Below are 15568 nucleotides of genomic sequence, written 5' to 3'. Positions count from 1 at the left end.
TGGCACAGATCAATTACGGAATATAACGATTGCAACTGAACTTTCCGACCTTGTTAGCGCCACTCTTGCATTGACGATGATGTACGATATATGTTGCAGCTCGCGCTCAGCTGCGCGTGGTATGTTGGCATTGAAATCTCGGAACCGAAGATGCATCCGGTCGCGACATCGTAAAAATACGCCCGATATAAATAGGACTATAATGCGACGAGATAAACAAAAGAGGCACGCGCAAGATTCGGCAGGATCACGTCATGTTTAACGGGCCTTTTTTTTTGTTCATTACCTATAAAAATAATACAGTGTCCTCTTGTGCCGCGGCTGGCCGCGCGCCAGATGGCGAAATAAAGATCGCAATAAAAAAAAGATCATTGCGCAATTCCCGATGATTTGATATCCGTAGTCTGTTCCCGAATTTATGTCGCTACGGACGAGACGCGTTTCTCTTTCTCGCGCCGTTTCTACCCCCAAGACGAGGAGAGCATTTGCAAGCCGTTCATTCGCAATTGCCGAGTCGATAATTGAAAATGTCGCGTTCAGCTGCTGTTTCTCCGAGCCGTCCAACTTTGTTGAAATATCACGCGCGAGATACGAGACTTAAGTCGAATAAAGTACGCTACATTCGCGTCAAAGGCAATTTAGCGCTCTCGGGAGTCCGCGAAACTTCGGGCTCTCTCTCTCTTTCTCGCGCGACTTCGCGCGCGTGGGCTCTATAAATTACCCCGACGATAATAATATTCGAGAATAGAGCTTCGAACCGCCGATCCTTCGAGCTGCTCTTGGGCTACAACAATGTGCTCATGTTTTGGCATATCGGCACCTGGCTCGGTTTCTTTGGCGATGATCGCGCGGGACCGCGCGACCTCACTCGCGCGTTGCGATTCACGGCGATTTTCCGGGCACTTTCCACGATATTTCGGAAAACGTGGCCGTTCTCGAAATATCGAAATACAGCTCTTCGGAGATTTCGCCGGGGCACGAAATTTCGCGTGTTGTTTGCTCGCACTTAACTCGCCTTACGGCGCTTTACGTCCGTTTGGAAGATCATCGGTCGTATTTTCGATGCAACGACGATACGTTTGGCCGTGAGACGCGAGACGTGGAACGAAGGCTTTTTTGCACGGGTTTTTCGCGCGAGAACGTCAGAAGTTCTCGCGTCTCAGAACGTTGTTTGATCGTCCGTTCGAATCGTTGCCAAGACGCGACGGCTTATAAATTATCCGCGGGAGATTAACGCGTCGAGAGCGTGAAGAATTACCGTGCACGATACAAATTGCTTGGTGTTCGCTCGCGGCGAACTCGCACTTTTCGCGTTAGCGCGGCACAATGGTGCCTCGAGTGCCTACAATGTGCAATTAGGAGCACGCTTGAATACAATGCTAATGATAATTGACGGAACGGGCGGTAATTTGAAAGACGTCTGCGTCTTTCGCAACAGTGCCATGATGAAAGTGACTCTGGAAAAGTTCGTGGATATAACGAAACATGCGTATCGACATCGAGTAAACTTTGCCATTTTATGAGAACAGCTTGAACGGCTTTTCACGGTTCAAGCCAGCGTGGAATGAATTACGAGAGAACGAGAGTAGATCCGGGGCCGCGCACGGTACCCAGACAGATTCTGGCAGTTTACACACCGGTGGACCGAAAATTCACAGGCCCCGAATTATTTACGGCGGGATCTATTAATCCCGTGCACGAATGCCGTCATCCCTCGCCTCCCCCCGTCCAGCTCGATTCCGCAAATGCGCTCGCGTTTCGGCTCTCCGGCTGCCAGGACGATCTCGCGAGGCGTGGACCTCGCTGCTAAATCGGAAATCGTAAAACCGAGATTGTCGAGCCGGCGTTCTCACAATAGAATACGGCGCGCAATTGGCAGTTCGCGATGTCATTTACCTCGCGCCTTCCGCAGATTTCGTCGGGTGACGGAATTGATAGAGTTGACCGTTTCCCTCCTCGCGCTCTCCAATTATAAACTTTGAATTCTTTGTCTATCGCGATTCAAAATTAGATTTATTGAATTATTCGGCGATATTGTGAGTTTCTTTCCCTCAGTGCTTTCTAATTATAAACTCTTTGTACACCGCTGAAAATAGACTCGGAAAGCTCCTCGTGTAAATGAGGAGTTCCCAGGGTTTCTGACCTCGCTCGCGGTCATTATTCTTTCGCGTGACAGAAAAAAATAAAGTACACGTGGATTCGTTACTCTCGTTGCCATTAAACGGCCTTGAACTTCGCTCGGAACGCGGCAGTCGAATGAGTTTTATCTCGAGCTCTGGTTCGACTCTTTTCGTAGTCGCAATTTGCAAATTTTCTAATGACAATATTGATGCTGCTGACGTTGAAAAATAAAGAGAAGCAGATGTTCGCAGCGGACGTAAGCTGAGAGAAGCTCTTGCTCGTACATTTGCGAGCAAGCATGATTTATTCAAAGTGATTCTCGCGAAACTCCTTCACGTCTTCCTGTCTTACTTCGCTTTAAAAGCGTAGCTCGAAATGTGCAGAGTTCTTGCCTTTCCTCTCAGAAAACTGTCAAGAATATTGCTTTCATATAAAATAGAGTATTTATATATATATATATATATATATATATATATATATATATATTATATATATTATATATATATATATATTTTTTTTTTTATTTTTCTGTATTACAACATTTAATTTAACTGAATCAAAATAGATGTAATAATTTTTGAAATTTTAATGAGATAGACTGTACAAATTACAACAGGAAATGTGATCCTTCATAGAAAAAAAAAAAAACACTTTTGTTGGCAAATCTAAAAATTTGGTCAAATACAAAAAATAATGTATTGGACTGTCAAAATTATTATATACAAAAAAAAAATTAGTTGCTAGAAGATCAAATTACTATTATGTTTATACGTTCTACGTAATAATTTTTCTAACAAAATTATTTTCTGTATCTGGTCAAATTTTTAAATTCGCCAGCAAGACTTTGTGTTGGTTTCTCGTAATATGACGCAGGAATGCCGTGAATTGCCGGAATTACGCAGGCCGCGTGCTAGATGATGACTCTTAAGGAGAGAGAAAGTTTCCACCTTGGATGCCCATACGCGACGTGACGGTTATGGCGCAAGTAAATTTGCTTAGTACGCGTATCGCGGCGTTTCATCGCAGCGGACGGGATCTCTCCGTGCTCTGGAAAGTGTGTTACAAAAATATTGTGACGAACAATCGGATTTAATCGTGCGAACGCAAGGATCAACTCGCGCCTAATTGGTAAAAAAAAAAAAAAAAGAAAAGAAAAGTGTATACGAGTGTATTCTGAGCGAAATGAAAGCGATGCTCGGGATGAATCATTGTTTTAATTTCAACAGCTGTCGGGCAGTTTAGATTCGCCAGCTGAGCTCAAATATGATTTTTCTCTCCGGCAAAGGCCGCCGTCCCCTGTTGATGTTTCTTTTACGATCGCGTTGCGTGTTATCCGATATTTACTATCGCATCTTGCGTAAATCGTCGTCGTCGTTTTAGCCTTGGCGAGAAGCGTCGCCATTTATGATTCGCCTTTCAATTAAATCGGTAGCGCGATTGCGGGCCGTCGTCGACCGCGGGAACCGGATTGTTGTAGCTGCCGCTGTAAATGTCGTGGGTTTCTTTCAGCCGCGAGACTATTATACCTTCGAATACGTAAACCGCTCGATTATGCATGACGCGAGGGCGGTTTTCATTACAGCGTGCACGCGCACACGCCGATCGCGCGTAAGCGTTACACGGCTTGACCTTTTCATCGGTCATCGTGGAGGTTCCCAGGCGTGTGGTCAGCCGATCGTGACTAAGAGGCCTTTTAAATGCACGATGCCATGGGATTAGTCGAAGGGACAAAGACGTTGTGTGTGCCTGTACCAGCCAACACGGTGTGTCTTTGTGAGACGGACGTGAATAGGAACTACGCGACTGGCATCGGGTAAAGGTATCTAATTGTTCTCGAGTTTTTTGATGTGCCAATACTCTGGACGTGTAAGAGGAATCGATCGAGACCTGCGTCTCTAAATCTTGTATCCATAGCTTTTTATGAGTTCTTTGAGTATTAACAGAAGCTCGAATAAATTTCTAGGAGGACGAAAGAACGCTTTAGGACCTTAATAGCGCCAACGAGTTTGCACGTTTTGACGGTGGGATTACACCTCCGCCGTACCTGTCAGTTTAACGTTCGTGCTATAAATCGCGAGAGTTCCCCAAACAGCGCGGAGATCTATAAACCGTCCCGAAATACGCCGTCACGAAAACGTTTCCCTCTATCCGTGATCGATTTGCGCGTGCACGCAGAAGCCGGTCGGCCGGCTTTACGAGTGCGCTAAACTTAGGCCGCATTGACACGCGCGATTATTTACACGCCGTACCGGAGATCGCGGGGAAACAACGGGTATATCCCGTGTCGCGGTCGGCTCGTGTCAACGACCCCGACGATGGTTTCTCATCATCGATACTTCCGATCGATCACGCGACGGGACTGATAACTCCCCATTTGTCGCCGATGACAACTTCCTTCCCTTTCCTCCCTCCCCCGTCTATCTCTATTTAGTCATAGACGCGAGTATTTATCCATGCAATGCATATCAACCAACGCGCTCTATAAAACAATGATTGGCAACGTCTGGATAAAAAATGTTATGAACTTGCCATGGAGCGATCACTGATCGCCTATTGATTGACGAGATCGATATATATATATATAATACTAGACGGAGTAAAATTCCTTCACAGAAAAAAAGATTGGTCTTAAATCAAAATTATATATTTTTATATATAGGCAAGAATATTATAATCAGATCATCATATAGACAACTTTTAGTCTTGACTAAAGTAATACTTAGTAAATCAATACAAATTCAATTAAATGAAAATTTTTAAGACTTTTTTATACTTGCTTATATATATGCTTATATATATGAAAATATTTGTCTTTGATTTAAGATTAATTTTTCTCTGTGCTTGATCTTTCATCTTGACGAGTCTAGAAAAAGAGACCTAAGTGCATGTGGACACGGATCTCTTTTTCTACTATTTATCGGTTGAACTTTATCTATTACTTCGTTTATCTAATGAGAAGCGGAATAGTAGTATTTGTCCAAATTTTTAATGTGATGTAATTTTTAAATATGTAATGCTGTGTATAAATGTCATAAAGTTGAAATTATATAATATATTATATTAATAATAAATAATTATGTTTTCTACTTGCTTATTACACCAAACAAGTAAATTGAAAGTAGACATATTATCAGATACCTTACAGCCTTGAATCCTACCCACATATCGTCTTATCTTTTTCTACAGCTCTCAAGACAATTTTGATTCGAAATCCTCCATCCAATATTATATGTTCATGGGACAGACGTGTTCACGGAAGTGTAGGCACTATTCATCAAGGTCGACCATGCTCTCGAAATACGCTGGTGAATCGCGATGGAACGACCCGAAATAGAGGATGTGTTCGCCGCAGATCGTATTTTTGTAAAAGTCGAGGATGCGACGCGGAACAACGATTCTGATCTTCCGTGAAACTCGAAGATCGAGGATCCGAGATTCTGTGAAAACTCATCCCGACTGTGTCTGTGGCTTATGTCGCGTTCTTTTCTCGCTATTTCAAGATTCACTTTCGGAAGACAAAGACTCGTTGGCCTCCACGGAGAATGCGTAGGACTTTTGTTGCGATTGTTTTCTAAAACAATAAGATCTTTGAAGAATAATAGATGGCATTACTCGATAAATAGAATCTTAGATGTCTAATAATTTTTCCTTTTACATCTATCATAAATTTATCATAAATTTAGGACAATTTCTTATATTACAAATCGTGTGTCATTATTTTTAACAGACTTATTACGTAGCAAAGCTCAAAGCTATATTTTTCTCTTTAATAAATCGATAATTAAATTTTGAAATCGATTACCTCCATTTCCTTGGGAAATTCTTATTGCGAAAAATATTGCTGCACCTAAGAACTTGGATCAACCAGGAGAAAGTGTCTTAACCTTTCGATTTCTTTTCTCAGAAATACCTAAAGCAACAGGTTACATTATAAAGAAATTCTCTAAGTAAAAGGGACAAATTAGTCAAATTAGTCCGGTGTCTTATACTTGTAAAAAAATCCTTTTGATCTACGGCTGAGATTTAATGCGGTGTCTTGTGGCATTTAGATATCCGTTCATTTCCAAACAACATAAAAGTTCAAAAGATATCGTGTAAAAACGTCTCGAAAAAATTAAGACGGTCATTAGACATTTTTACGATATCTTTATGATGTTTGTGTAGTCTGGAAATAATTCGGATACCACAGGTCTGTGCGTTGCGGAATATTAAATTGTATTCACGTCTGTACCTCCCACGACGCGAAATTCGCATAGCGGCACGTTGGACAATAGCACCTGCCATTATCCCAAGCGTATTATTGGGATTCCTCTGAAAAATTCCATAGAAGAGGCACGCGGTGATCTCGACTGCATCTCTATCTAACGGTTGATATGCAGGTGCGATGAGGTCATCCGGCGAGTCCGTCAGATGATATCACGCGGATCTTAAGCAGCAACGGGTTGTTTACTCGGACAAGGGACCGCCGCATGGAGATGAAAATGCCATTCGAGCAAGGTAATAAATTTATCAAACGTCAGATGATATCTCATTGTATATGCAATAGGAGAGATAGAATGTTTGACCGCGTTACTTTTTGTGAATGAAGAATCGCAGGATAAAGTCAACGTTTGCAATTAATCCATTAATTATTTGTATCTCAAACGAAAAAAATGTTATCTTCAAATTTGTTCTTTATTAAATTATACATCTTTATAGTTTCCCACATTTTTCTGTATTTTATTAAAAACGAGTACCGTGCTTCACGCTGCTGGATGCTCAAAACTCTTTGGCTTGTATCCTCAATGAGTTTTTCAAGATCTACAACCCCAAGATCTAAACCCTCGATAATTTAATACGGGACGGAAGTACGAAGAGCACGAAATGACATTTCCGTTGACATTATCGTCACCTGTAATCTTGTTACCGCGCGAAAAACTTGGAAAATTGGATCCTCCAGCTGGGGAGGCAAGCCCGGAGCCGAAGTGAAAGTCGTTTTGAACGCAACCGCCACCGGCTCATAGACTTCGCTACCCGTGTACAATACCACTCTACTCGCTCCGGTACTCTCATCGAGGTTCCAGCATAAAACTCGGTTGTTTAGTAGCAGTCCAGCTCCGGGCGACTGTCGTCTCGACTCACGTGCCGCTCCTTGCTCGCTCGGCTCGGCTCGGCTCATCTTAACGGAAAGCAAAGTCCCATAGCCGGTTCCTTCGCGAATCTGTGCCGCGTGATTATCTTACGTCAGGTCAGCTCGTTCCTGCGGCCTCCATTGCGTAAGTACCGCTCCATTTGTGGCAATTATCGAGATTCGCGCGATGAGTCGTTACGTCGTCATGACGAGCTGTTATGGTAATACAAGTTCAAGTATCGCGACGACTATCAGCCCGATTACGCGTGAAGGATGCTCTACTTTACATTTAAGAACTTGCGACTATCGCAATCGACAATAGAAGAATTGGATAATTTAATAAAAATTATGATTGCCTATTTTTACGTTTCGGTTACTCGAGAAAAGCTTTTGGAGCTTTCGCGTACATTTTCGTACTTCATCGCGTACTTCATCTGTTACGGCCTCTGTCTCGATTTCGATAATGCCGCCACGATTCATTGCGGTTTGTAGGTAAACAGCGATCATTCGGATAATGCGTGTATTTTGCATACGGCATTCGGAGAAAATGAACGAGCGCCACTAATTAACGATTGGCCAATATTTGATCAGCTTGCCGCGCATATCAGCGCGATGCCGTAGCGCTCCATTATTCTAGTAATTGAAACGATATAATATCGCGACCGCTTGATTGTTCGGCCAAACACCTGCGTTCGCGAATCATACACGTGCCTCTAGCAAACCGCGGTTCTTTTCATCAAAGTTGATTTAAACGTCTGATCACGTTGCTCGAAATATCCAGTTATCTCTGAAACGGATTTTAGTGATATTTGTGCGCTTCATGGATTTGCTCTTAATTTATGCAAAAAGAACTTTTTACGTTCTCATTTTTTTTTTTAATTTGGTAAGGAGGTAAAACTATAAAAATCCACAAATAAAAAAGATCTATGACGCGATGATCGATTTCAGGATCTATTTCGGGGTAATTGCGGGTTTGTTTGGAGGAGAGAAAGAATTCAAGTTTTTCGCGAGCATAAGGATCGCGTGTAGCATCGAAGGGACAAACATCACGGAGTCTGGATGTCGCAGGCGATAACTGCATGTCAGCACGCAGTAGAAAAAGCGCAGATCGAAAATAACTGGAATTGATTCCCGCGATCACTGACCTATGATACGACGAACGAGCGTTTCCATTTCGTCGTCGTGTTCGCCGACGGATTCGCTTAATTTAGCGATGCCCGCCTTTAGGGCGTCGACGTTGCAGACCGCCATTAAAAATTGCGACGCTTCGTCGCTGCCGTTAATAATTATTGCAGAAAGGTTTTCATCGGGAAGTCGGTCGATGTGCCGTCGATGAATATTCACGCAGCACATCAGACCTCACGGTGGATGAAGTTATAAATGGATACGTCTCCGTAATCTTGATTTATTTAAAAAACTGACAGCTTGGCATTAAATTCGAAACACGCATTGAAAATGAATCGGACGATTTTTCTATGCCATTGTTATTTAGACTTCGTCTGAACGAAATAATATGAGTTTCTAGGATCAATGGAGAAAGGCGCATTGGTTAAAAGGACACATCGCTCTTGAACTTTATCTGAACTTTATGCGCTACGAGATAAACGCTTTACTTCTAGATAAACGCTCATCCGATACTCGTACGCATTCAATTATGGCTTTAATCCATTTGAGAGCTCGTTTAATTCCTATTCAATTTCGAGTTAATCCTAATTTAATTCCAATCTCATTCCAATTTAATCCCAATTTTTGGTTATACGTCTATTCCAATTAAACTCTCGTTTAGTATGACTTTAATAGTTATCCTTAATCTGTATAGCCGCGCGTTACGTCGATCTAATTACTAACTGGAGTTTCACGTTCGCCGGTTTGTCGCCGATTAATTGAAAAGTTGACATGATAACCCAGATCACGAACCCCATATTGATACACTTTCACAATCGTGGGATCTTTCCGGGGACCAAGCGATTTTACTAACCCCGCTGAATGCTTGGCGCAACGCCAACGAAAATCTGTTTGTACACACACACACACACACACACACACACACACGCACACACATGCACATGAGAAAGGGAGAGAGAGAGAGAGAAAGAGAAAATCAGAAAATCCAACCAATCGACGAATAGAAAGAGAGCGAATCGGACTTGTGCGATGATCTTTGTACATGGAAGAAAATAATCTTATGGAGAACACCGCAGAAACCACAGATCGACTACGATGGCACGAAGAAGTCGTGGAATTGTGTAACGCGCTCTTGGCACACGCGTGTCTTCTTACCACGAGTGCTAAATGATGCTGACCACCGAGGACCGTAAACTGCGAGCCGCGCCAGATAAATTGTCTCGCGGGTATGATTTGCGATTCGCGATCGTCGAGATAACTTACGAGATCCGCGACGGTTATTACCGTCATTACGCGGCAAATACGCTGTGATTATACGCGATTTTCACAACCTGACGTGGGCGCGCGTTCCGCCGACCGAGAAGTCACGCGAATCGAACGACGTCGCCGATAATTATCGCTATCGATAATTATGGATGGCTCGATTCGCGATGGTCGTCGAAATATCGAAGAAACGCTCCAGGTCATTGAACAATGTCTCTCCCGGCGCTGTTTGCCAGCTGTTAGACGTGCATAAATACTGGCAGTGTAACGCCGTGGAAACCGTTGCGGCGGTACGTTACGCCGCATAAAACGATGTTTAACGACCGTTACGCCGCAAACGAACCTCAAAGATCGCTTGATTCATGTACGCTTCAAGTACGCTGGACGAAGTCGAGCAAAGGAAGCGGCGCTCGCAGCTAAGACGGAACGACGTCTCTCGCGCGAATAAAAGCGAATTTTCCTGTCAACAGGAAATCATGATCGTCAAATTTGATCGCGGTTGATTTTTGCGTCAGCCCTTCACGATCCATTCTAATATTATCTGGATATTCGCTTATTTAAATAATGAATAAATATATAATGCTTCAAATTCGAGTTATTCGAAGATTCGAATTTTCTAAGAGATTCACATAGAAGATAAATGTAAATCTAGATCTTTACATTTGGAACTGAATTTCAATTCTCGTAGTAAATTTGAATTCGGATTTCTGAATTTAAAGGGAATTCTTATCGAGAAATATTTTAGAAATTATTGAATACATCGGTGTTTCTTTCTACATATAAATTTATAAATTCAAATTCAGGTTTGATTCCGAACTGAAATTCGGATCTGAATTTAATTTATGTCACATTTACGAATTCAAATAATTCAGATATCTGAATTATTCAAATAATCCAAGTGTTTGTCCAACTTCAAATTTTCGGATTAAAATCGGTTTTGGATATCCGAATATTTAGAAACTCTGATTGTTGAAACTTTCTAACACTATATTCCTAATTTTTAAAATGTTAGATCCTTATAACCTTGCTTTTTTAATGATCAAAATCATTTTTAATAATAAACCGTTTCTCTTCGAGTTCATTGCAATTAAGCAAAACGAGCAGCTGAATATAATTAGTGTAGTAGCATCGAAATTATCGTTATATTTGACGATGTAGATTTCGCGAGTTCTTCCTTCTCGTACCTGCTGGCGGATCAATCGCTATTAGAAATTAACTTCAGATGCGTCAATTCACTTGCAAATGAGAGATTTGCTTTCCCATCAGGCGAATGGGAAAAAGCCGATTGCGTTTTCCATCGTGCCGTCACGGCAGCATTTTTGTCCTACTTCCTCGTAACGGGCTTCTGAGTTCCGCTGGAAAGTCTTCAAATTAGACAAATAACGAATCAAAAAAAAAAAAAAACGTAATAGAAATCAAATAAAATTATTACAGACAGCTGGAGGATAATTTTTCAGCATCTGCCGTTTTCAGCCTCGATGCGCGTTGTTGGTACCTCGTACGCGCAATTGCCCGCGGAATATATCACCTTAACATTGAAAATACTCTAGAGAAATCTGTATAAAAATATCTCGGGCAGATGTGGGTTTATCACTGGGTGACTTTCGTATCTCTCGACTTTTTTTCACGACGTGTCGTCTGGTCGGTCGGCTGGGCGAGCGAGAGGAAAATAAGGAAACACGTCCGGCGTCCCGCGAGAAAGAGATGGGGGGGTATTTTTAGTAGCTCATTCAAATTGCACGCACTCTTTGAATCTCTCAGGCTCGCTGTTGTTTATAATCTGCTAGTTTCCGCACTCGTGAACAATCTCCTGCTGCACCGGTCAGAAATAGATTTCGCTATTTGAGTCTAGGATCTCTACATTCGTTTAAATGTATAGGAATCAACGTACGTAAAATGTCAAATCCTAAGCCGCTGATACGGAGAGAAGCTCTTATCGCTTCACCTCCGAGAGTCCAGGGCTCTCCGAAAGCGGGAGGTCTGGTCTCGAGTGAATTACGAATGGTCCAAGGATCTCGCAGTTAGCGAACTAGGCGCTGAAAGACTTAAAGCGAGCCGACAGCCCGAGACGAGAGGGTCTGTCGGAGGAAGGGTCCATCGTCCGAGAGTTCGCAAGGGGTACGAGGGGAGATGGAGAGATGGAGAGGAGCGACGGCGTTGATGCGCCTGGGCTACGCCCGTCGGCGAGTGCAAAGTGCTAAAGTTCCTCGTGGTGGCGAGGCAAGGGTGGAGCCCGTTATTAATGCGGGCCTAGGTCACGGGCGGCGGAATGTCTCCTCGGCTGGTAGCCGCGGCTGGTTAGTTCGTAAGAAGGCCAGTGGCCGCGCTCTCGCGCTCACTATAAATAATCGTGTGCGCGGGTATGTCCAAGTATAGCCTGTTGGGAGTGTGCCAGCCTCAGCGAGGAGGCCTCAGCTATTTTTGCGAGTTGTCGCTGCCACCAGCGTGCGCTACAACGCGCGACGGACACACTCCGATCGGGACTGCCGATCCGGAGATGGTCCCCGCGATCTCTCGCTCCCTTAAATTATCGACCTGTCGTTTCGCAAGCCCCCTTTGACCTTCCCGTCCCCTCTTCCTCCATCCCTTCTTGGATTTGATACCGGCCCCTCCTCTCTCTCTCTCTCTCTCTCTCTCTCTCTCTCTCTCTCTCTCTCTCTCTCTCTCTCTCTCTCTCGCTCTCTCTCTCGCTGTGACCTTGAGTGGCTCCAAGCTGTCAGATCGATTATGTCAATGCGAGATTCCGCGGATTACGTGATCCACAGGTGGGAAATAGGTGGGAATTGCTCGATGAGAAAAATAGAGGATGAGAAGGGGATTTGCCGGTTTTGGCAACTTTGGATTCACGTGCCGATTTCACGGTCAACCGAGAAACGAGGACTCCGGAGCTGGTTAATATGCGGATGACTCGTGCTGCATGGTTTTGCGCGTTACCGGATGCACACTGGGTGCGCGGATATATTTATACTGATTCTCGAATACATGTTGAATTGCGAAAAACTTGAGCGATGGCTGATGCATCTTGAATAGCGAATAATACGATGAGAGTGTGTAGTATACTGACAATAGCGTTTGATAGAGCTTAATAATTGATATTTCAAAGTTAAGGCGATATTGTTGCGTTGAAAACCAGTTATCAATCGATACCAGCGTTTCACTCAGGGAAGAAAAGAAACGAAACTTGCATTACAGGAAGCTTAAAAACGAGTAGTTAACTCGAAGTAGTCTCATTATCATTATTTTCATATATAGTATAAAATATTTATAGGTAACATTTTAAAATTTAAAGATGTCATTTCAAAGTGTGGAACTAGAGAAGAAGATGTTTCTATCTTTAAAGTATTTTATGTTTCATTTTCAAGACACATTATAAGATGATTAATAACGCTTTTAAAATGTCATTTTAATGTAGCTTTAGATAAATATAATTTTCGTCAATGCAGTTTAATATAGTATAATTGCATATATAATTGTAATGTAATTCTAAGAATTGTAACTATGTTCGAATTTCAACAACAGTTCATTTAGGGAAAAAAAATGATACTTGCAAATACAGAAAATTTAAAAATAAATTATTCGATATAATTGTTATAATTTTCATACATATTATATCTAATATATATTTACAGAAACATTTTAAAATTTCACAAATTCCTTGTCGAACTATTAAAAAACTATATAATATTAAGTGGTTTGTTTTTGTTTTATATTGATTTATTTATGTCTTATCTTGAAGACATATTATAAAATGATTTATAATAGTTTTAAAATATTATTTTAATAATTTAATTTTAATATTATTTTAATAATTAAATTCAGTTAGTCAATAGTTTATAAATTACAGCTCACATTAGATTTAAAATGTTTTATAATAATAATTTTAAAATATTATTTAGACGAGTGTAATTTTAATAAATAATACAGTTGAATGTAGTTGCAAAAAATTTCTAAGAATCGCAATTGTGGTCGAATTTCAAGGCAAAAGTTAATTTAAAAAAGTTTATAAAAGTTTATAAAAATTTATAAAAGTTTATAAAAGTCAAGGCAATAATTTAAAAAAGTTTATAAAAATTTTAATAATTTATAAAAGTTTATAAAAATTTATAAAAGTTTATAAAAGTCTATCTAATGTCATATATTGAACAAGAAGGTTGCATTATTTAAAATTCCAACGTTTTCCAAGAATTCTAAGAATTACGAAGAACTTGGCACTATTATGAAAATCAAGAGTCTTGATAAATCATCGGTCAGAAGAATATAATCAACAAAGAAATTGCGCTATTTAAAATTTCAATAATTTTCTAAAAATTTCCAAATTATAAAAAATTATTTTAAGAATTTGGCATTTTAAAATGGGAAAATTAAGGATTTTGAAAAATCCACACGCAATATAATAAGAAAATATAAGAAAAAAAATTGCTATTTACAATTTTAAGTACACGTTAATTAAATTGTAAAATAATAATTATCACAAATAATATCTATGTTTGTCCTTGTTCTTTGGTTATATTAAACATTATCAATTTCAATCAATATTTTTCCTGTAATCTATCGTCTATCATCATTCGTGCAATGCGACTCGTCACGATGTCGCTTTAAATTTCCCGCTTTCGCTCGACATATACTCCATTCATCGTAACAGTTTCCAGCATCGCGTGTATAGTGCAAATGTCCAAGCAACACACACAATCAAAATCGCATCCATTTCGATAACTGCATCGGGAGGGGACCGTAATCTCTTGTTTATATCTTCGGTATCCTGTTAAACGGGGGATAACAATCGGCACGCATCGTTCGTGGATTTCTAAAATCTGGACAAGTTACCGAGTGCAGGATCGATTCCACTATCGCGCAATCGCGTTGTCAACGTTAAAGGGCGCTGCCGCGATCTAGTGGGCTGGTCAGTGAGCGTACGCGCGTCCGTGCATTGTGGAGTATAGGATTGTGTGTGTATGTGTGTGAGGATCGTGCGGATTGTCCGGAGCGAACGTTCCAGAGTGGGCTCTCGAATTTTTCGTTTCTCTCATTCGAGTGACAGGACGTCCATCCCCGGTGACACCGCGACGCGTCACCGAGTAAGTTCCAAAACGGAGTCCATTCGTCCGTCAATCGGGCGGCGGTGGCGGCGGCGGTTGCGGCGGCGACAATGGTGATGTCCGACCGAAGCGAGATCGTCGCCGCCGCCAATTTGGCACGCGACTTGTCAATGAAAATCGATCCCGAATTATCTGGGTCAGAGGGCATCAGCCGCTGGACGTTCGCCGAATTTAAACGCGGCGCACGTCGACGCGATCGGATCAGTCGATCGCGATCGTACGGCCGGCATCGCGCTCTGACGATAAACGCCTCCGCGATAAAGAGAAGTCGGTCGCGCGGTGCCGCGGAGTCGGCATCTCGCGGTGCGGGCGCGGCCCGGGTGTCGACGGCCTTTCGCGGCCGTGTATGACCAGTGCGCCCTTTGAATAATTGATCCGGGCCGGCCGACGGGCGCCGCGATAATTAGCTCGGGACGTCGATAGCACCGATCGACTCTTCCCTCCCTTCGCGCTGGCGAGATCGCTATCGCTGCGGAAGCATCTCTTTCGCGGCTCACACGCGATTACATAGCCTCGAACGTAGCAATTATCGCAGCTGCATGATTGTAGACTATAAGATACCGAGGCACGCGTATACATTCGCGCGCGGACAAGCGAATTACCGGGAATTGGCTTGAAATTTTGCGAAAAATGTCGAGGAAACACTCGGTTGTTGATCAAACACCATGGAACGATTTACAGACTTCCTCGTCGACCAAAAAAACCACCATGACGACAGCGGCCAAGCTGTATGGCAAGGACCTGAGCGAGTATGATGACATTGACGTGGATAAACTGTTGGCAGAGCTTACGCCAGAGGAGCTTAATATATTAGCCAAGGAAGTGGATCCTGATGTAAGTCTGTTTTATTATT

The 15568-nt window shown here is 42.1% G+C and overlaps 1 protein-coding gene across 13 annotated transcripts in view; it reads left to right on the top strand.

Annotated features, from left to right (window-relative positions):
• Positions 1-15568, top strand: part of tmod (tropomodulin) — a 48022-nt gene that overhangs the window by 14338 nt on the left and 18116 nt on the right. For 11 of the 13 annotated variants that reach the window (XM_011643044.3, XM_089072526.1, XM_011643045.3 and 8 more), the window contains one exon: positions 15397-15549. In XM_011643044.3, coding sequence (XP_011641346.2) covers positions 15397-15549 — 153 coding nt within the window. Of the gene's footprint in view, positions 1-7200; positions 7377-14320; positions 14695-15396; positions 15550-15568 lie in introns of those variants that run through there. The other 2 variants (XM_089072534.1, XM_089072531.1) reach the window with 2 other exon arrangements.

Source organism: Pogonomyrmex barbatus, unplaced genomic scaffold (genome assembly GCF_055798465.1).
Source record: "Pogonomyrmex barbatus isolate J1 unplaced genomic scaffold, ASM5579846v1 scaffold13, whole genome shotgun sequence".
NCBI classification, from domain to species: Eukaryota; Metazoa; Arthropoda; class Insecta; order Hymenoptera; family Formicidae; genus Pogonomyrmex; species Pogonomyrmex barbatus.
This window is presented reverse-complemented; position numbering and strand designations above follow the sequence as displayed.